At 40.7% G+C, this 21,059-nt stretch overlaps 1 protein-coding gene across 2 annotated transcripts in view; it reads right to left on the bottom strand.

Annotated features, from left to right (window-relative positions):
* LOC133961001 (arf-GAP with coiled-coil, ANK repeat and PH domain-containing protein 2-like) overlaps nucleotides 1–17,152 on the bottom strand; it is a 44,829-nt gene extending 27,677 nt beyond the window's left edge. Inside the window, exons 1-4 of one of the 2 annotated variants that reach the window (XM_062395915.1) lie at nucleotides 15,862–17,152; nucleotides 4,023–4,080; nucleotides 2,803–2,922; nucleotides 2,081–2,134 (exon numbers count right to left, since the gene is read on the bottom strand). In XM_062395915.1, coding sequence (XP_062251899.1) covers nucleotides 2,081–2,134; nucleotides 2,803–2,922; nucleotides 4,023–4,080; nucleotides 15,862–15,914 — 285 coding nt within the window. In that variant the 5' untranslated portion in view covers nucleotides 15,915–17,152. The remainder of the gene's footprint in view (nucleotides 1–2,080; nucleotides 2,135–2,802; nucleotides 2,923–4,022; nucleotides 4,081–15,861) is intronic. The other variant, XM_062395916.1, reaches the window with a different exon arrangement.
* Between the last annotated feature and the right edge of the window lie 3,907 nt (nucleotides 17,153–21,059).

Genomic DNA, 21,059 nt, shown 5'->3' with positions numbered 1-21,059 from the left:
CTGCGAAGAGACAGAAAGTGTAAATGATCCTCCCTGTTTTGAAAAAAAAGGGGTCTCCCTTGTTATTTGAATATGTCAATCATTAAAACGACTCAAGGCTACAACTCCCCTCATCAAGATATTAACAAGAGATATTACGTTATTCGTTTAGTCTCGGTTGCGAGTTATACCCCTATTAACATCAATGCTTCCTTAAAAAGGAGCTCCGACACAGAAAAAAGGAAGGACAAAAACTTCAGTGGGGTTTCGTGGCCGGACAAGACAAGATGACGAGTGTGGCTGTGATGAGACGTGACTACTGAAAACAGATTGAGCTCTGTGTTTGAGGGGATCATGTGCTGGAAGATGGCTGACTGGTAGAAAAAGAAAAAAAAAAGAACTATCTGACAGTCAGCTGATGTGACCACAGTCTGCATTGTTGAGTCAGTCTCACGCACTGTGGCGCCTGGAGGCGTTTAGGGGACGAATCGAGGAAACGTATAAAATGATTCACAAGGAAAGACTCTGGTTTAAAAAGTGCAAATTAAAACACACCTGGACAAATCCTAACTGAACTCTAAACCAATTCTGGGAAAAACCTTTCAAAAATACACTGGTGAGGATTACATTTTAGGTTGGTATCACTACAAGGCAAAGTTTAATGCTGAAGCTTTAAAAGCGTCAATAATGTTGAATGCATTCGTTTTAAACGTGAGGTTCTCTATCAATCTACCTTGTGTTATCCTTTTTTTCCTTTTGTTTTGATTGTTCAATTGGATCAGAAAACGAGGTCCAACTTGCCAATTTTCCATCAAATGGACAGTGTAAAAACAAAAGGTTTAACTATGTCTTTTTTGCCCATCAATTGATGCAAAAAACAGGCAAAATAAAGGTAACCTATTTCTAATATAAATAATCAGGGGTATGGGCATAAACAATAACAACAATGAATGTATGGAGTGTTTGGGACACTACAATCAAACAGACTCTTCAATTATGATATTACTTTTTCTTTATTGTTCCCGAATAAATCCCATAGCACTGTTTAACTCTTCATCAGCCACAGACAAGACGTTCTAAAAATATCTCACATCACAGATGTCACATGATCGTGTTACGCGGACTGGAAACTCACTATGAACATGTTAATATAAACAAGACATGACAAGAGCGAGATCCAAAGAGGAACTGTCAGTGTGGAACAAGTCTTCTTTTTTTGCTGAAAGGCATCTTAATGAGAACACAAGCAGAGGAAGGTTGTGTCTCCATTTTTAAATGTCAGCGTCATGTCTACCAGATTCTGACAACTGAGACCAACAAGGGGATACTGGGAGAGAGAAGCCACTTAATCAGATCTGCCCCACCGGGCTCCTCCGAGGGTTTAATAGGGGATAGAAAAAACTAAATAAATGATAATTAAAACAAGGGATAAGGTGTAATATATATTTATTATCTGACATCTAGTGGCTGAACAGTAAACCTATATTACTCTGAATAAAGCCTACAATGTGTTTTCTAAATTTTCATTTGCCTCCATGATAACAACCATATTGTAAAAAGCTGACCATGACTGTGTTTACTTCAGTAACGCATGATTTACTTCAACAGATAAACACTCAAGGAAAACATGCAAGGCAGCAAACTGATTTTACAACAGAGACTCGCTTCGCTGCTGACTTTACACGCCTGAGGAGGAAGGTTTGTTTTTTTCTTAAGTGACCATAAAATCCCAAAGCTATGTTGACATTCAAGTCATGGTTTAAGAAAAAAAATAGTTTTTTTGTTGCATCTGACCCAAAGCCTTTTTCTTTAACCACTTTTTATGGAGGGCAGTGTTTGCTTCTGCAGCCAGACATTTTCAGCAACATTCTGCTTCACATTTTTCAAGTTCCTCAAGGTTCGAAATAGCCCCAATGAAAGCAGCTGCACATTAAATGTATTGCAATTTTTCTTGTAGTCTGCTTCCGTTCTTCCCAGCAGTAAATTAAACTCTTGAGAGTTAAATAGCTGTCCCAGACTGAGTTTTGTCATCACGCAGCTGTCGAGCGGAGCGAAAAAGTAATGATAATACATTCAGTTTCACATGGCAGTGATAGCATACCGTGTGATAGTTGATCATCTCCTGCAGGCTCTCTGCAAACTTTGTCAGACTGGACTGTGGAGAGAAGAGGACAGACATGAAGGCAGACAGAGAGAAAAAGAGAGAGAGAGAGAGATTGTCAGTGTGTATTCTTACACCCGACAGTTAAGAATACAACAATGAAATACAAATAAACTGCACAGGGCAAACTATAAAAAGTAGGCTGCACAAACCACAAATGGAATGAAATGCAAATTTCTGCCAAAGGCTAAATCTAAGACTGCACAGTGACACTCTGTCAGATCGGTATGGTTTAATGTAAACTGTGTTTTGTTTTGGAGACAGAATGGTAATTGGGAAAGAATTATTTTGGCAACGCTTCTAACTCCAAATACAGGCAGTGGCTGAAGTTCAACCCCCAGGGAGAGGCAGTGAGGCCCATACACAAAGACAGAGAGGAAGTGCTGGCCTTGCCGTTCAAAATTCATGTGAGAAAACAAAACAAAACATCTGTGCTTGACAAGACCCAAAGGATGGTACAGGAATTTAATTGGGCTTTTTTAAATCTAAATATGGATTTCATCTGTTAATGTCACCGAGGATGAAGGCGTATTACTACTCATTCAAACTCTGATGTTTTTTTAACACATAATACATGTCAATAGAGGCCAACACCCACGCACTCAAAAAAAAGTAATACTATTTCAATGTTTGAGATCAAGACAGGGTTTTTTATAGTTTACCTCGATAACCTCATCTCTGGTGGACGACTGGGCTAATTCTCGGATCCCATTGACAAACTGCTTGTTGGCTGCGTTGTAGGCTTTCCCAGCATCGATCATCCCAATACACAACTTCACCAACTAGAGAGAGAAAGACAAAGAGATAAACACTTAAAAGGGGGACAAAGAAATAGCGAGACGTAGTAATGGACAGAAACAGAAATAGATGATAAAGATTCCGTAAAAACACTTTAGAAACTGAATCACAGGGCTGAGTCACAGTGGTGGGGCGATGAGGAGGGCGGGACTCTGTTAGTCCAGGAACCATATGCTGTGATCTTCTAAGCTCGAGGCCTCGTCCTTAGCTAGTGAACAAGCTCTGTAGAGATCCATTGTTAGAAAGAATCCTTTTCCTAACAGGGTTGGGTAGCTGTAAGGCTTAACAATAGATTGTTTGGCTGTGTTTTTTGACTTTGGGCAAGTTAATTTGAGCTGAATGGTTGAAATGAACTGTGATGATGCACACCATGAATGTGACAGCAATCTGAACCAGCTAAAGGAAATATCCCCAATAGGCAAAAACCTATTGTCATTAAAAAGCATGGATTACTGTTTTACCTTTACTTAAAAAGTCAAGCAGATATTCAACAAATCCCACTGAGATACAGAAAACCATGACGCGGAGAACAAAAAATCTGCATCTTTAATTTACTGTAAGAAGAATGTTTAACCATCATAGTATCAACCATAGACTATATGGAGAAAGACAAAGCTACTTGATCATCGCCAGGGCTGTAGTTGGGAGTACAGGCATGTTTACGACGTATACGCAACTTTTAAAATACAAAATAGTGTTTACGCACAGTTTTATGGTGGTTAACTCAATTGAATTTTTTATTTTTATTTACTTACATGACAAAGTTTACATCAAAATGTCTTTTAAACGCTTACTATGTCCCTGTTGCTGGTTCAGGATTGGTGCTGTATTGTGCCCGCTGACCTGCGCTCGCCTCAGCACAACACTGGAGCGCTAGGTAGGGGAGGACCCGATTGCCAGTGCGTACTTCGCACCCTGACAGTGTCTATATTAAAGTCTTACTCAATCTGTCAGAGGATGTACAGGGGGACAAGGCCAGAGACAAGCCAACATTTTCCCACTCACAGGATGGCCTCTGTAGCAGCCAGTTCACACAGTAGAACAAATGAACAATTAAGCAATGTTTTTCATGGGTGGTACTCACTTTGTCCAGCTTGGATTCCAACTCACACACATCCCCCTCTACTTCCTCTATGGTGGCTCTGTTGGGACAGAAAAAAAGATTGAAATCAAGTGTCAATGGTATCAACTCCACTGACATGGAGACATGTTTATATGCTTGATTAGAACACAGAGAAAAGATACACTGGAGGGAAATCATTGTGTGAAGAACCCTGTGCCAATATGATTCACCATCTTTGCCACGTTATTATCAATTTCCAATATATCATCTGTCACCACATACAAACATATCAGATAAGAATGAATGAATCAAACAAAATCATAATCTACACAGTGCTAGCTACGGTCACACTCTTATGTGAAACAGAACACTTGTTGCATGTCAATCATTTTTTAAATACAAGAGAGACTTAAGTTAAACGCAACAATTTCGCTTCACCAGCGCGCACATACTCTACAATTACATCCTCTGAAAAGTAGAGCTGTAATACATGACAGTATATACTTGTGAAGTACTGAGACAAGCACATGCAGACACTCACTCCATTAGAGGCAGCCAAACTGAGAGCTGCCATTTTGGGTAATGCCGCAGGGCTGGAGTCAGGTCTGGCATTGTGCCCTTAAAAACCTGACAAAGCACAGCTTGGCTCTCCACAGGATCAACAGCCTACGAGCTTCACGGTGCCTCGACAGGCGAAGAAGAAACTCAAAGACCTTATCCCAGCACAGCCTCCCTGAACTAATCCCTACACCGTTCAACGCGTTACTGTGACCTTACTTCAGTCTGGTACCCAATAGATAAGTGGCAGATGAACATCTTTTTAACACTGTAAACTTAAAAAGTGGGCAAACAGTTAATAAACAAGACATTGTAACCAGAGATTCTGTTTAGAGGTCAGGATACAGCAGCAGAACAGACTGAACTCAGCTGCACGATATCACCACAACACTTAGGTGAATTGTTTTCAAACTCTCACCGGATTCAGCAAGAAGCCAATAAAGTCTGAGCTGATGCTGTCAGCCCTGATCAAAAATAAAAGCAACAACAAGCACCAAAGGAAAGACAAGACAAAAGCAGTGGTGTGTCACACAATTGTTACACAGCTCAGACGCATGTTCCACATCAAAAAGAGTTTAGCGGTAATAATTTGCAGAAAGGAAACTTTACACAATAGAAACATTGAAAAGGCCTAGTCATACTGGGGCCACTGGAGCAATTGTATGTGTTTATGGTAGAAATTATAATCGAGATCTAGGCTGTTATCCTCCTGCACTCAGGGTAAATCTCTGAAGATAGGAATATTAGTTTTAAGCTTGAATGTTGATTACATCTTTTCTACATTTAAGGGAACACTGACAAAATATGCAGCACCGTGTGCTTGCCTGTATGTGTTGGGGATTAAGAAAGGGCCCCCCCGCAGTAGCAGCAGACGGTGTTCCCCTACCCCCCCCCCCCCCCCCCCAAGCTGCTTGTTCTTCCATATGGTATCAGACTGACAGCTGCCAACATCTGGCCACTGTCAGGGAAAAACAAGAGACAGACTGAGCTGTGTTTTCAATAAGGGATGTGGGGACGAGCAATTCACATACAGATGTAAAGAAAGCTCCTGCTGAATGTATAGAACAGATTTATACAACATAGTTATATCTATTGTCTCAATGTGTTCTGACTACAGACAACTCTACAACTACAGCCAAAGATTTTAGAATCAAAAAAGTGCTTGGTGTGGTATAATTCATCACGTTTATTGAATTGTCTTTTGCAGTTGTGCCACATCAGCAAGACACAACACTGAACAAATGCAACCTTTAAGCCTTGGAAGACACTCCTGCAACAGAAAGTAATTGATTTGACTGCATAAGATAAAGCACTGTAGGTCGTCTGTCCTTAGAAACTGCAATAACTTTGCTGAAATCTCACGAGGTAGAATGCTTATTGGAGAAAAACCAATTATCTGGCTGCATAACAGCCTCAGTGGGACCAGGAATCTGCCTTCATTAAGTCCATGACTAACTCACCAAACCCTCAGGACTGCTTCTCCACTGCTAATCTGAGATCAGAGCTAACTGGCTGGTTTATTCGGTAATAACCAGAAAAGCAGGCACGGGGGGCAAGTCCATCTTTCAGCAAGCTGGATTATATGAAAACCAAAACCTCACTGTTGAGTCTGCAAAACTAACATGAGCCTAATTCAGCCAAATATGTTAACATCCAGCCCCTTCGCACTAAACCCACACCCCCTCAAGGCTGTATTGTGAGCCCTATTTGGTTCATACAAACCTAAACTGTAACACCCTTACCGTGAAAGATTTTTGAAATATGTAACATGGGAGCAGCTTCACAGAGATGAAACACTGTACTGTCCATTATCACGAGGCTTTACTCTCAATCCAAACACAGCAGGATTAAATGAGGACTTCAGACGAGGAGGCCAGTAACAGGGTCAAAAGCAATTAAGAGCTTCTTTCCCTCTCACAGACCTCAACCTCGGTCAAAAGCTAAAGCGCATGTTACGAGCACTGTTTGCCTTTGTCAGCTGCTTCAGGCAAAGTCCATTTCTTTAACGACTTCCTCTGAAAACCTGTAATTTCGGGATTTAAGAGAATTTGGCCTGTTCTTGTATTTTTCTTTTTATACACAAGACATTTTGCAGTTACAGTACAAATGCAAAGATTACTACAGCAGCAGGCTCGCCAACAGTACTGCTTGAAAAAAAAAATCCCCTGTAGTTTTGTCCTTGATAAAAGTATCTGACCCAACCTGCTGCAGTTTACCTGCCCCGGGGCCAACAGTAGAACACCTGCTGAGGATGCTGCTCTCAGAGGTAAATGCATTTAAATGAGTCAATAGCAGGAAGGGTGACTGGGAAAAGGTCAGACACATTCAGCTGTCTTTCTCTGGGAAGAGATTAGTTTGGGAACTCAATCCTTTGTCAGTCCTTCACTCTCAGGTTTTTTTAACTACATGAACATGACTGCGTCCACCTGATATTGAAATTCAAGTCTGCAGAGTGAACTTGTGAAAGTGCTGACAGAGGATAAGAAAGGGAGGGGCTCTGACAAAAAGTAAATCTGGGCCATTGCCTCACAGCTCTGACCTTGGAGCATGTCCAACCTGCCTGAGTCTAGATAATGAGCAGAGGAAGAAAGAGGGAGAGAACCAGAATCAGACAATGGAAAATGACAAATGGTTTTGTATTTATATAGCGCTTTTCTAGTGGAAAAATGAGGTGGACACAAATATTTGTACTCATACTAGAGAAAAATTTATCACAAACAGAAAAAGAGGAGAAGAAACTTCAGAGAAACTCTGGCAACATTGAATTTCTACTGATAAACTGCTGCTGAACCAGCAGTCTTTCCAAAGCTAGTCTGAACTAAACTGAGTTGATGGTTTTATTGAGGATTCTCAAATACACAACAAAGATTCGGGGAGGGCTGTAACAGTAGAATTCATTGTGTGATGCATACTCCCTGTTTGGTGTTACATTTCCAGTACGTCTTGGGATATATCTTGATAAATGTTATCACTTAAATGGAAGATGGTTGATCACAAATCCCCAAGAGTTCAAAAGTACGGGGATATAAACATTTATTTGGAGAAAGCTGTTACCTCAGTTGCCCTTGTGGAAATAAAACCCTTAAGCCTTTTCACTTAAGGGCCAATTTTTCCTCAAACTGAGTTGCCCAGGACCACAGCCGGGACAATGTCACATTTGCTCACTGGTTAACTTCATTCTTGATTGAAAAGGTCAACTACCAAATGAGCTTATTGGAAGTTTGCAGGTCAAACAAAGGTGTTCTGACTTTACCTGACAAGGTCCTTCAGTGGGTGCATGAAGGTGCACCTAATAAGTAAATCATATAGTTTACGGTTAGAGAGACTTTATTAACGAGGAGGGTACATAAAACAAATATTTGTTGTCAGTTGCATAGATTTTAACACAAAGATATTGCACCTACATTATCTTGGAAGGTACGTTAGAGTGGTGTTGAAACAAAAATAAGTGCAAATTGACTACGTTTGGATTAAATCAATTATGGGTCGAGTATTGAAAACTAGATAAAGAGATAGAAATCACTGAAGTTTTATACAAAAATGACAATTGTTTTTAGTTCTCTGTCAGTGAGGGCAGAATTAATCTGAATTCTCCCAGAAAACTGAAAATAAGATGTTTAGTTGACCCATATTTCCCAAACTTTAAGAAAATATATGACTGTGAAAAAAATGTATCACAGCATTGCATATGGCCTCAATAATCTCTAAAGAGCCCACATGGGGCTATAACAAAGACTAGATGATAAGGATACAGCTCACATGATGTAGGTATTCGGCTCTGTGAGTAAAGTGAGCCAAACATCTGATATGTGGCGCCTGTAAACGCAACAAAGGTGGCAGCTGCCGCCAAAGCAGACCAGCATTTGGATTGATGTAAAGATGTGATCATGATGACGGGGATACGGAATTGTTGGAATTTTGTCTTGTATGTCAGATGCAACATTTGCGAAATCCCATCAAATTGGGACAAGGTACCATGATACATCCAACTATATGTTACTATCAGAATGACATGAGTTCAATCCATTGCTTTTTTGAAATGAAAATGTATCAAAGAGAAGAAATGGAAAAACTGAAAATATTCACATTTAAGAACAGTAGCCAATTATTTCTTCTATTCCTCAAAAAACTGATTATTAGAATTGAGGATAATTTTTTGTTGATTTTATTAACAAATTCTGTCCCAGCTCCTAACAAAATAAGTGTCATATGAACATCTCAACATGGATTTGCTATGACGACACAGTGTTTGAGTTTGCTCACTCGGCTGTAAAGAGAAATCTAATCCACATAATTTGTTGACCTTTGGAACCAAGGGAGGACTCACTCTCCATGACACAGCAGGACTGGTCAGAGGACATTTCAGCAGAAAAGTAATAGGAAACATCACACAAAGGATTAGAACCTCTATTCACTAATTGAACCACATAAATTAAGGAACCAAGACATCTCGGTGAGGGTAAAGCTGGCGACAGCCCATGAAGAAAAGAAGAAAAGAAGCAAGAAAGAGACTTCTTCAGTATCACTGAGGAACTTTTTCAGTCCTAGTTCTCTTTAGGTTAACTTAACAACACGCAACACCACAATATAAGTCCAAAGTACTGAATGACTAGAACAGAAGGCAACTGCTTGAATTTCATCAGTCTGATAAATAAAAAGATGTTCTAATATTTGCACGATAATGATATATGTCAGTATCTCCTACCATGTCTTTTAAACTTTTAAATATCACAAACTAACTTTTATGCTTCTATCTCGAAGCCTATTGACTTGGGTTCCACTCAGCTCTTGACATGTAGTACAACAATGTACATTAACTGTTGCATCTAAGTTACGTAGCCACCCATCACTAGGCCCTGTCTACCCAAACCAATGACCGAATATTGCAAACAAACACGTTGGAAATTGGTTTGTAGGTATTTTGATCTAGAAAATGAAAATACATTTCTATGTCAGCTGTGTCAGAAAAAAGTAGCATAACTACACAAACATGGCTGATACATAACCACAAGACAGTTGACATTAACTGGCATATAGAGAAGGCTGCTGGCGCTAACACTGTTAATGTTAGCCAAACTCTGCTAACGTGGTATTTTGCGAATTTAACCACCATTGAGAGCGGACTTGTAGGTCAGTCTAACTGCCTCTCAGGAGCTGCTGTGGGCCAGGAGAACGGTTCAGTTTTTTACCATCTCTCTCCATTCCTCTAATTGTAAGTTCACATACAAACATCTTTTTGTGTTCAGAACATAATTGCACTTTAAACACTTTTCACGACCCATCATTAAAAAACTGGAAGAGAGGACAAACCCCCACCTGTTAGTCAGAGCTATAGAGCACTGTCTCCAGTAAGAATGAAGACATCTCATTCTTCCGCACTGATTCACTGACTAGTCTCCAAAACAAAGAGTGCAGGCTCTCTGACTGTGGGTCTGGCTGTTGGCAGCCGGCCGTGTGCACTCTGCATGCAGGACTCAAGTCATTGAGCACGTTTGTAATTTACGGAGCCAGCACACGTCTTCAGTTGAGCCTGTGGCACAAACGAAGCTGGCACTTCAGAGATATAATGAGCTCACATCAAAAGACCACCTGCTCTTCACTTAACTTTCCTAATAAGTGGAAGATATTTTCTATTGCAGATGTTCTGCACTTTGGGGGATTGTATTGTTTGAATGGAAATCTGTTTCCATTGTACGATCTGAACTGCTGCCTATATAGGGAATGTCATGAAGGGCTGTAATGATTAGTTAACTCATTTCCTTCACCAATTAACTTGTGCTTTCAACCCTATCTGTTTGTTTATTTGTTTGTCAGCAGGATTACTCCATAACAAATTAGTGTTTTCCACAAAACTTGGTGGCAAGATGGGACATGGGCTTAGAAAGAAGGAACTCTTTCACCTTCTTTTTAAATACACTTATTTACCAAGGACTAATTAATGGATTTTATCAATAAAAATCTGTCATATTTGGGGACTGATATAGGCGTGTCTATAGTGACCCAAACTGAGTCATTTAAGGTTGAATATCTGCCAGCACTGAGTCCAATCCCAAATTTATATTTTCCTGCATAATACAGCCTCACACTCCAAAGCCGGCTTACTTCAAAATGTAGTATGACAAATCCAATTAATTTATTACTGACAGCTTTTCTTTGATGTTTCCTAATTATATTTTGTACAGTGTCCCGCGGTATTTAGTAATTTCTTCTTCCTTCCAGTGTTTTTGTTGTCAACACTGTCCCAATCTTTAAGTCAAAAATGTTGTTTGCCTTAGTGTTTATCCTTTTCAGTCCAACACCTGCCATGAAAGCTCTATATTAGGAATTAAAAGGTGTATTCTACCGCACTATCATAACAGTGGTGGCTATGGTGAACAATTGAACACTTTGAATTTGTTACTGTGGATGGAAATGTGCAGAATGGGGTGAGCTTCAGTGCTGTGACGAAGATCCTGTGATTGTTAGAGAGCAGAGCAGTGCTGATGGGGAGGAGGGGTCCCGCTGTGGTAAAACCCACCATTACACGCACGAGCTTCAACAACATCAACTAGATGAGGTAATTACTTAAATATAAACACTGACAAAGGCTATGGGGAAATTCTGCCTGATGATGTAATGAATGAACGTTAAGGCCAATTTTTGTGTTGACTGTTTATCCTCGGCCGTCCTACGTCACACACAAACTGTAGGAAGGAAACTCACACTGAGTAGAAGGTGGAAGTCACAGCCAAGTGTTTTTAGAAATAAACGCTGAGATTGTTTGAGATTTGTAATTTGGTCATTAATGTAATGTGTGTGAGAGAATCAATTTAAAACTTAACTATACAAAATGTACAATCATTAACTTGATTGTTGATCAATTAATTGATTAAAATATGTTAAAAATAAGGTCTGTACCATTCTAAAAGAAGATTAATTAAATGTTCTTTATTGTTACAGCTCAGATAAGATAACAGTACATGTATGTACATTATTTGCTTGGGTGTACTTTCGCCTGCAGTAGCATTAACAAAAGAGTATACCTCATATTTCATTAGCTGTTAATCTCCTTAATTAATATCCATTAAAAGGGAAATGGCCTGCAGCTCAATTAAATCAACCTGCAACAGCCCCGGGCATGCTAACAAGCCTGTAACAGGACTCTCAGGGGAAACTAATGAGAGTGGATCACAGAATGAGCTCTCAGAGACTGATGGTGCTCTGCTGCTTCTGCAGCTGCTGTCAGTGACTCAGGGGGAACTGTGCGACTGGTGACTTCATGTCACTGGGCTCAGCCAACCTCACAAATCAGCCAAACCAATCAGGAGCGAGTAATCACATTATGGCGATAAGGATGAGAATCAAGAGAAACATGTTGCTGTTAATTACCGAAATTAGCTCATCTGGTTCAGGCAATTTATGTCTACTCTGCATAAAAACATACCCACCATTCTTTTGTAAGGTTTTAGGATTTCACTTCTTGATGTAAGGCTTTCTTGAACCCCCTGTTAAAGATATAACACCTCAGCTTCACATATGTTACAAAGATTGGTCAATGCCATGAAAATCAAGCCTTAAACTATCAATACAAATATCATATTGCTAACATAATATGAAAAATATACAGCAGCTACTTTGGGACCTTTCAGAAGAGAAAGGCATATTGCACGTGGAGCAATACTTGTGTTTATATACATGTGGAGAGAAAAGCCACAGTCCTCTGAATGGGAATTTAAAACTCTCATAGTTTAAGAGGAGTCAGGAAAGCTCTCATGGCAGAGTCTAATGTCTACTCTCAAGTGGAAAACTAGGCTACCAGGGTTTACTGCCAAAAATACATAATTCTTTGCACTAGTGCATTTCTCCTCCGGGCTGAAAGCATGGTATATAACCAAAGACAGCTTCCTAACTCAAATGAGGATGAGAGCAGAAAGTGTAGGGTGTGCCAAATCACCACTTGAAAACAACCCTCTCTGCGTTTGGGGGCTTCATATTCGCTGGCACAGAGTTGAAAGCAAACACCAAAATGGAAACAGATGTTGCAGCAAGGGAGAGCTGCTTCACACTGGTGTATATTCCATGTTTTCATCCGTTCTCTCTTTCTCTCCTGCCCTGTCCTCTTTTCTGGCTAAACATACAGAGTGGGGTTTTGTAAAAATGACATTAAAACGATGGTGGTCAAAGTGGAAAACTGCCGTGAAAACCTCAGATCAGCACCAACTCGTCAGGATGAACCTGCAGACGACTTTAAAGTCAGGAAACTTTGACAGATGACTCCAAAACAAGGCCAAAGGTCGATAAAAATATAGATAGAGATGAGAGGGAGAGATGAGGCTATGCGCTTAGCCGTGGCACCCAGCAGCCGAGGATCATGGGAAGTGGCTTCCCATCAGACTAAGTGATTTGCCAGAGAGCAGAAGGTTTGTATAATGTTTCAATTCATACACCAGTATTATGAATGCTTTGGTAAATGTCACATTTCTGCTACAACCTGTAATAGAGGTTCAATAAATATTTTCTAATAGGTGCTAATTACATTGTCCATGTCTGGATCAGATTTACAGCTTCTGTCACATGTAACTTGTCACAGTTGTACGACACGCTTTACAGCACAGGAACAGCTTGTAATCAAAAACAACTCATAATGACCAATTGGAAACTGTAATTATACATGTGAATGATGGAAAACAGGTGAAACAGGTGGACATTACATTGAGAAAAAAAGCAGTCTTCACAGATGAGAAGACAGAAGTAAATAAAGTTAGCAATGTTTGTAATAAGTTTTTAATTAGGCAATTGTTTTAGCTCCAAGTTGTTAACAATAGTCTGAGGGGTACAATGCATATTTATAGCTGCACATTTGAATGAAATGTGATTTCATATGTCCAATCTACATTCAATAGTTGAATTCAAAAGTCTTTGGGTCTGCCTGTCGTAGTTCACTATCTATTAATGGTCAGGGAGGATACTTAAAACATAAATGTCTAACTTTCATCAGGGAAGAAAGATTTAAAGTTCATGGGAACATGGGATTGTTTATGGACTGAGAGTCGTTGGTTAAAGGTTTAACTTTCAGACAATGTGAGTTTACCACAGACTCTGTCTGCGGCTCAGCTTAAGTAGCGTCCTCACTTTACTGTAACAGCACTGACACAGACGGCTTCGAACATCCTGCAGCAACTCAGCACTTTCTGTTATCCACAATCGATCGAATGTGAGCGGAATTGAAGGAGACGAGACCAAAATGTTAAGATAATGGGCTAAAATTATTGATCCTTTTCTTGGTTGGCTGAGTGACCAATGGTTGTAATTTTTCAAGCAAAACCTGGACAAGACACAAAATACGGCCAAATAGCCGGATTCTCTACTTTTCTTCATGATTCTTTTGATGTAGTTTTACATAAAAGAGGCATTTGTGGACATCACTTTAGATGTTTTTGTACCATTTTTGACAATTAGACCCACTGACGAATACAATAATGAAACTGCTGGTTGCGACAACTACAAGCACTCAGCGGTTGTGCTTTTGAAGAAATGCTTGTGAATAATAGACCAATTAGATTGTTCAGCATCATTTTCCAACCAACTTCAAGTCACACAGCTGACTGGGAACTTTTCCTTTATCCAAACCCCCAAAGGAAATGCTCAGATTAAAAAAAGATCCATTCTTCTGCAAACAACTTTCTAACATCTGTTCCTCGTTTTTGTGGGAGAGGATGTTGCAGCAGCAGCAGCGGAGGGAGCGGGGGCTGAGGGAGGAAGGAGGGAGGGGCTTTCTCAAATCTCTGTACGACGCAAATTCAGGCGAAGGAGGAAGTTGAGAGCTAACATCCCATCTGACAAAAACTTCTCCTTGACAAAGTGGAAGAGAAGAGTGAGTGATGATGTGAAAGCTCCTCGGAATACATCACATGATCAGCCACCACCTGACCCAACTGCTAGGGGCTCATTTACACTAAAGTGACGATCCATCCATTACTTAGAGGTCATACCTTCTGCTAAATACTTACTACTACTAGTACTTCTACTAATTATAATAAAAACAATAACCACTGATGTATAATGAAAATAGATGGTGAGTTTTGGGATGTATTACCTACTGTGGTCAATACCTGAAAAGCTGAGTCAGTCAATTAGTCCGTTATAAAATAAGTTACTGATGAATTTGATGCTGGGCAGCTAATCATGGAATAATAATATTGAAAGTTTATTGGTGTCAGCTTCTACGATGTGAATATTTGTCACATTTTCATTTTACATCTCAAAGTTTTCTTCATCTTCAGTAATAAAGAACAAAAGATGTTGTTTAGAGGGGGGGGGGGTCTAAAATTATTAGAGTAATTGATTAGGTGATCAACAGGAAAGTTATCCTCTATCACATCTCTTTTGATAGTTGATTAATCAAGAAAAAGGAATGAACTGATTGATTAATGGGGAGACAATGCCAAACATTCTGTAAATCCAGGCTCCAATAATAACATTTGCTGCTTTTCATTGCAAAACATCATTGTAAGCTGAGTACTTTTGAATTATTTGTATATTGCACATGACATTTACAGTTGTCAAATCCTGCAAAGTCTGCACATTTTTGGGAGGAACCAGGTCCTGTGGCTGCTGGGAGAGAAGTGAGATCCATGCCCGTCCACAAGAAACACCTACAAGAGTACATATAACTCAAGTTATCTGAGATCATGTAATCGGGTGAAGAGTATAAAATAAAAACCAGAATGACGCTCAGTAGAATGTCTGGCTCCTGTAACAGAAATCAAATGAAGGGATGAAACTCATACACTCATTTCTGTACAGCCAGGTCCATAACATGTATCCTGAGGAGCTGCCTTTCTAAATGAATCTTTAGCAAAGTGTAATGGTTTCCTCTCTGGCCCATGTCCCATACCTCCAACAAGTGGGAGGCAGATCGGTTCAGTTGTGATGCTTATGACCGTGGGGGGGGGTGATTAAATCTCGCGGGACAAAGCCGCTGACCCATGGCGTCAGTTGACATACAGTGTCCCTCAGCATGTTAGAAAATGCATTAACACCAGCCCGTGGAACTGTGTGTGACTTCCTGCATTTTAAATATGTTTACATAATTTATGTACAGCCACTGGAACAGAACACACGGGCTCAGCCCATCAGTCAGTGAGGGTTTGATTCCCCTGTCTCTGTCCTCTGCTCCCCGGCTTCCTTTCAGACAAAAATAGAAAAGTAGCAGGCAGCTAGCTGGTAAATGCCGATTAGCGCCCAGCAGCTAACAGACTTTCCCCCTCTGTCATAAATGAATTACAACTCAAAGAAACGGGGACAAACGCCGGACACTCACCTGAACCGCGGGGAGTCCTTCAAACACTCCTCGAATTCCACCGTGATCTTCATGTTGCTGCCGCAGTGAGGCTCTCCGCGGACTCGCTCGGTTCCTCTCTGATTAATGACAATAATCCAGGCTCGGTCCTTCTGGCTAATTAGCTTGTTTGCTAACGTCCCCTGCGCCTCGGTCCGACCTGCTGCCTCCTCTCTGCCGCCGCTCCGTTAGCCAGCGAGCCTCTGAGCTTAGCAGCTGCCGGTGTCGCGACCACAGACAACGGGACGCTGGAGGTCTCAGATTCCCCGACGACGAACCGGACTCGACCGTGAGAGACGCAGCGGTCCGAGGTGAAGACACGAGAGAGTCGCCCGGTAGCTGCTCCGGTCAGATCCGAGCAGAGCAGCCAGTGTACGTACTACACACACAGAGAGATCGTCTACACCGGAGAGAGGGATCACTACCCAGTTAGCGTGTGAACCGCTTCTGCTGCTGCTCCTGAGTTTATGGAAAAGATACAAATCACCAACCCTTGATGATAATCAAAATTTAACATAACATTTATTAAGTTAAAAAAAAGAATAACAAAATAAACAAAAACCGTTCAGCCATTTTGCCATTCTCATTGGAAATTCCTCCAGAATACACTTTCTAATTTTCTGCAAACTTTGGTAAGACCTTGAGCCTGTTAAAGTCCTCAAAAAGCCAATTAATTTGCCTGAAAAAATTAAATAATAATCCCTACAATTTCAACTGTCTGTCAGCGCCTGTCAGTGATCGGGCCCTAAATAATTGGATGGATTTGGAAACTGTTTGGATTTTTTTCATTTCTTGTATAGAAAACAGTTAGTGTCTCTTTTCATATAACAATATTACCACTGATGTGTAGTATCAGAACGAGCCACGAAAAAAGGGTGGGAGTGATGCCTCAGTGTTTGTGTGCACTATCTGTGGCAGAGTTGACAGGAGCTTCCTGATCCAGAGGAATTAACGTCGACACACGACAGACGCCCTGTTTCTTCTTCTACTGTTTTCTGTTGCAGACTCCTACACAAACTCTGATCATACAAACACTGATCATACACACACTGTTCTTACACAATATGATCATACACACACTGTTCTTACACACTATGATCATACAAACACTGTTCTTACACAATATGATCATACAAACACTGTTCTTTCACACTTTGATCATACAAACCCTGGTCATACAAACACTGTTCTTACACAATATGATCATACAAACACTGATCATACACATTCTAATCAGACACACTATGATCATACAAACACTGATCATACACACTATGATCTTACACACTATGATCATACATGACCAGTGTGTCCAACATGTGTTATTTCATTCAGCAGTGGAGAATAATCCTGCGGTGATTTGCGCTACAAACGTTACGTTGTGGTTGAATGAAAACGGCAGATGTACGTTCAGGCTCAGTTGTAGGAGCCCACACTACATGTGGGATAATCCCCGCACGAACACGGACCTCTGCTTCATCCTATTAGAATTACTGGAAAGTCAACAAGGAGACAGATGTGTTGTGTTCCAGCGCCACCTGATGATCAGAGCAAGGCATTGCCACACAACATCACAGGATATCAAACCAACAGATTTTAAATACAGTGCTTTATAAAAACTACGGCGGCCATGTGGGTGAAAACAGCCAAAATTTGACAAAGTACAACATTTCAGATTATTGTAAAACTGGGATATTCGACAGTTGCTTTATTTATTTTAATTATATCCAAGACCAAACAATATCTTTCTTTCTTCATGGAGCCAGCTGTCTCCATTAATTTCCTAATGAAAGGACCCATTAACTTTTGCTGAGGATCCAGTTAGGGAGGTGGATCCTTGATTTAGTTATCCATCTCTTTCTTTCAAATTGCAAAACTTTGTTTCTTTCTTTGTTTTGGACATCTTCTCTTCTTCATGAGGTAATAATTCATGGATCTTGATGAAAAGATACATTTAGGGAGCTTATATCTATGTGTGTGTAAAATTTTGTGCGGCTTCACTGATTTCCGGGAACTGCTGGGCAAGAACTTCTAAACAGATTTCTACATATGTGCTAAAAGTAACCTAATTGTTCCCATTTGATGTGAAAAACAAGCAGACCCGATACGTCTCAGCAGATTCACCATCACTATGAAAATGATCTGCATTAGTTTCTTTTAGAGTCACAATGGCATCAGGGTAACGAGAAAAGACAAATTAATGGAATACCTAACACCGGCAGATTTAAAATCTTTGCAGTTAAATGTTCCAGTGGCTGAAACCAGTGGCTGCCTGAATTCTGAACAAGTACTATTTATACATAAAAATCAAATCTCTACAGTTGGCTTTGAAAATGGCTGAAGCTATTTTTTACCATTATGGCCATGTTTTTAAAGAATTTGTTTGATAACATGCATGGCTGACTCATTTAAAGATTGGAACATGCTAATTGCTAATTCGCACATGATCACAGAACAAATTCACTTAGCTTCTCTGAGGTTGAAGCAGCAGCAGCGGAGGGAGCGGGGGCTGAGGGAGGAAGGAGGGAGGGGCTTTCTCAAATCTCTGTACGACGCAAATTCAGGCGAAGGAGGAAGTTGAGAGCTAACATCCCATCTGACAAAAACTTCTCCTTGACAAAGTGGAAGAGAAGAGTGAGTGATGATGTGAAAGCTCCTCGGAATACATCACATGATCAGCCACCACCTGACCCAACTGCTAGGGGCTCATTTACACTAAAGTGACGATCCATCCATTACTTAGAGGTCATACCTTCTGCTAAATACTTACTACTACTAGTACTTCTACTAATTATAATAAAAACAATAACCACTGATGTATAATGAAAATAGATGGTGAGTTTTGGGATGTATTACCTACTGTGGTCAATACCTGAAAAGCTGAGTCAGTCAATTAGTCCGTTATAAAATAAGTTACTGATGAATTTGATGCTGGGCAGCTAATCATGGAATAATAATATTGAAAGTTTATTGGTGTCAGCTTCTACGATGTGAATATTTGTCACATTTTCATTTTACATCTCAAAGTTTTCTTCATCTTCAGTAATAAAGAACAAAAGATGTTGTTTAGAGGGGGGGGGGGTCTAAAATTATTAGAGTAATTGATTAGGTGATCAACAGGAAAGTTATCCTCTATCACATCTCTTTTGATAGTTGATTAATCAAGAAAAAGGAATGAACTGATTGATTAATGGGGAGACAATGCCAAACATTCTGTAAATCCAGGCTCCAATAATAACATTTGCTGCTTTTCATTGCAAAACATCATTGTAAGCTGAGTACTTTTGAATTATTTGTATATTGCACATGACATTTACAGTTGTCAAATCCTGCAAAGTCTGCACATTTTTGGGAGGAACCAGGTCCTGTGGCTGCTGGGAGAGAAGTGAGATCCATGCCCGTCCACAAGAAACACCTACAAGAGTACATATAACTCAAGTTATCTGAGATCATGTAATCGGGTGAAGAGTATAAAATAAAAACCAGAATGACGCTCAGTAGAATGTCTGGCTCCTGTAACAGAAATCAAATGAAGGGATGAAACTCATACACTCATTTCTGTACAGCCAGGTCCATAACATGTATCCTGAGGAGCTGCCTTTCTAAATGAATCTTTAGCAAAGTGTAATGGTTTCCTCTCTGGCCCATGTCCCATACCTCCAACAAGTGGGAGGCAGATCGGTTCAGTTGTGATGCTTATGACCGTGGGGGGGGGTGATTAAATCTCGCGGGACAAAGCCGCTGACCCATGGCGTCAGTTGACATACAGTGTCCCTCAGCATGTTAGAAAATGCATTAACACCAGCCCGTGGAACTGTGTGTGACTTCCTGCATTTTAAATATGTTTACATAATTTATGTACAGCCACTGGAACAGAACACACGGGCTCAGCCCATCAGTCAGTGAGGGTTTGATTCCCCTGTCTCTGTCCTCTGCTCCCCGGCTTCCTTTCAGACAAAAATAGAAAAGTAGCAGGCAGCTAGCTGGTAAATGCCGATTAGCGCCCAGCAGCTAACAGACTTTCCCCCTCTGTCATAAATGAATTACAACTCAAAGAAACGGGGACAAACGCCGGACACTCACCTGAACCGCGGGGAGTCCTTCAAACACTCCTCGAATTCCACCGTGATCTTCATGTTGCTGCCGCAGTGAGGCTCTCCGCGGACTCGCTCGGTTCCTCTCTGATTAATGACAATAATCCAGGCTCGGTCCTTCTGGCTAATTAGCTTGTTTGCTAACGTCCCCTGCGCCTCGGTCCGACCTGCTGCCTCCTCTCTGCCGCCGCTCCGTTAGCCAGCGAGCCTCTGAGCTTAGCAGCTGCCGGTGTCGCGACCACAGACAACGGGACGCTGGAGGTCTCAGATTCCCCGACGACGAACCGGACTCGACCGTGAGAGACGCAGCGGTCCGAGGTGAAGACACGAGAGAGTCGCCCGGTAGCTGCTCCGGTCAGATCCGAGCAGAGCAGCCAGTGTACGTACTACACACACAGAGAGATCGTCTACACCGGAGAGAGGGATCACTACCCAGTTAGCGTGTGAACCGCTTCTGCTGCTGCTCCTGAGTTTATGGAAAAGATACAAATCACCAACCCTTGATGATAATCAAAATTTAACATAACATTTATTAAGTTAAAAAAAAGAATAACAAAATAAACAAAAACCGTTCAGCCATTTTGCCATTCTCATTGGAAATTCCTCCAGAATACACTTTCTAATTTTCTGCAAACTTTGGTAAGACCTTGAGCCTGTTAAAGTCCTCAAAAAGCCAATTAATTTGCCTGAAAAAATTAAATAATAATCCCTACAATTTCAACTGTCTGTCAGCGCCTGTCAGTGATCGGGCCCTAAATAATTGGATGGATTTGGAAACTGTTTGGATTTTTTTCATTTCTTGTATAGAAAACAGTTAGTGTCTCTTTTCATATAACAATATTACCACTGATGTGTAGTATCAGAACGAGCCACGAAAAAAGGGTGGGAGTGATGCCTCAGTGTTTGTGTGCACTATCTGTGGCAGAGTTGACAGGAGCTTCCTGATCCAGAGGAATTAACGTCGACACACGACAGACGCCCTGTTTCTTCTTCTACTGTTTTCTGTTGCAGACTCCTACACAAACTCTGATCATACAAACACTGATCATACACACACTGTTCTTACACAATATGATCATACACACA

Source organism: Platichthys flesus, chromosome 9 (assembly GCF_949316205.1).
Source record: "Platichthys flesus chromosome 9, fPlaFle2.1, whole genome shotgun sequence".
Classification (NCBI taxonomy): Eukaryota; Metazoa; Chordata; class Actinopteri; order Pleuronectiformes; family Pleuronectidae; genus Platichthys; species Platichthys flesus.
This window is presented reverse-complemented; position numbering and strand designations above follow the sequence as displayed.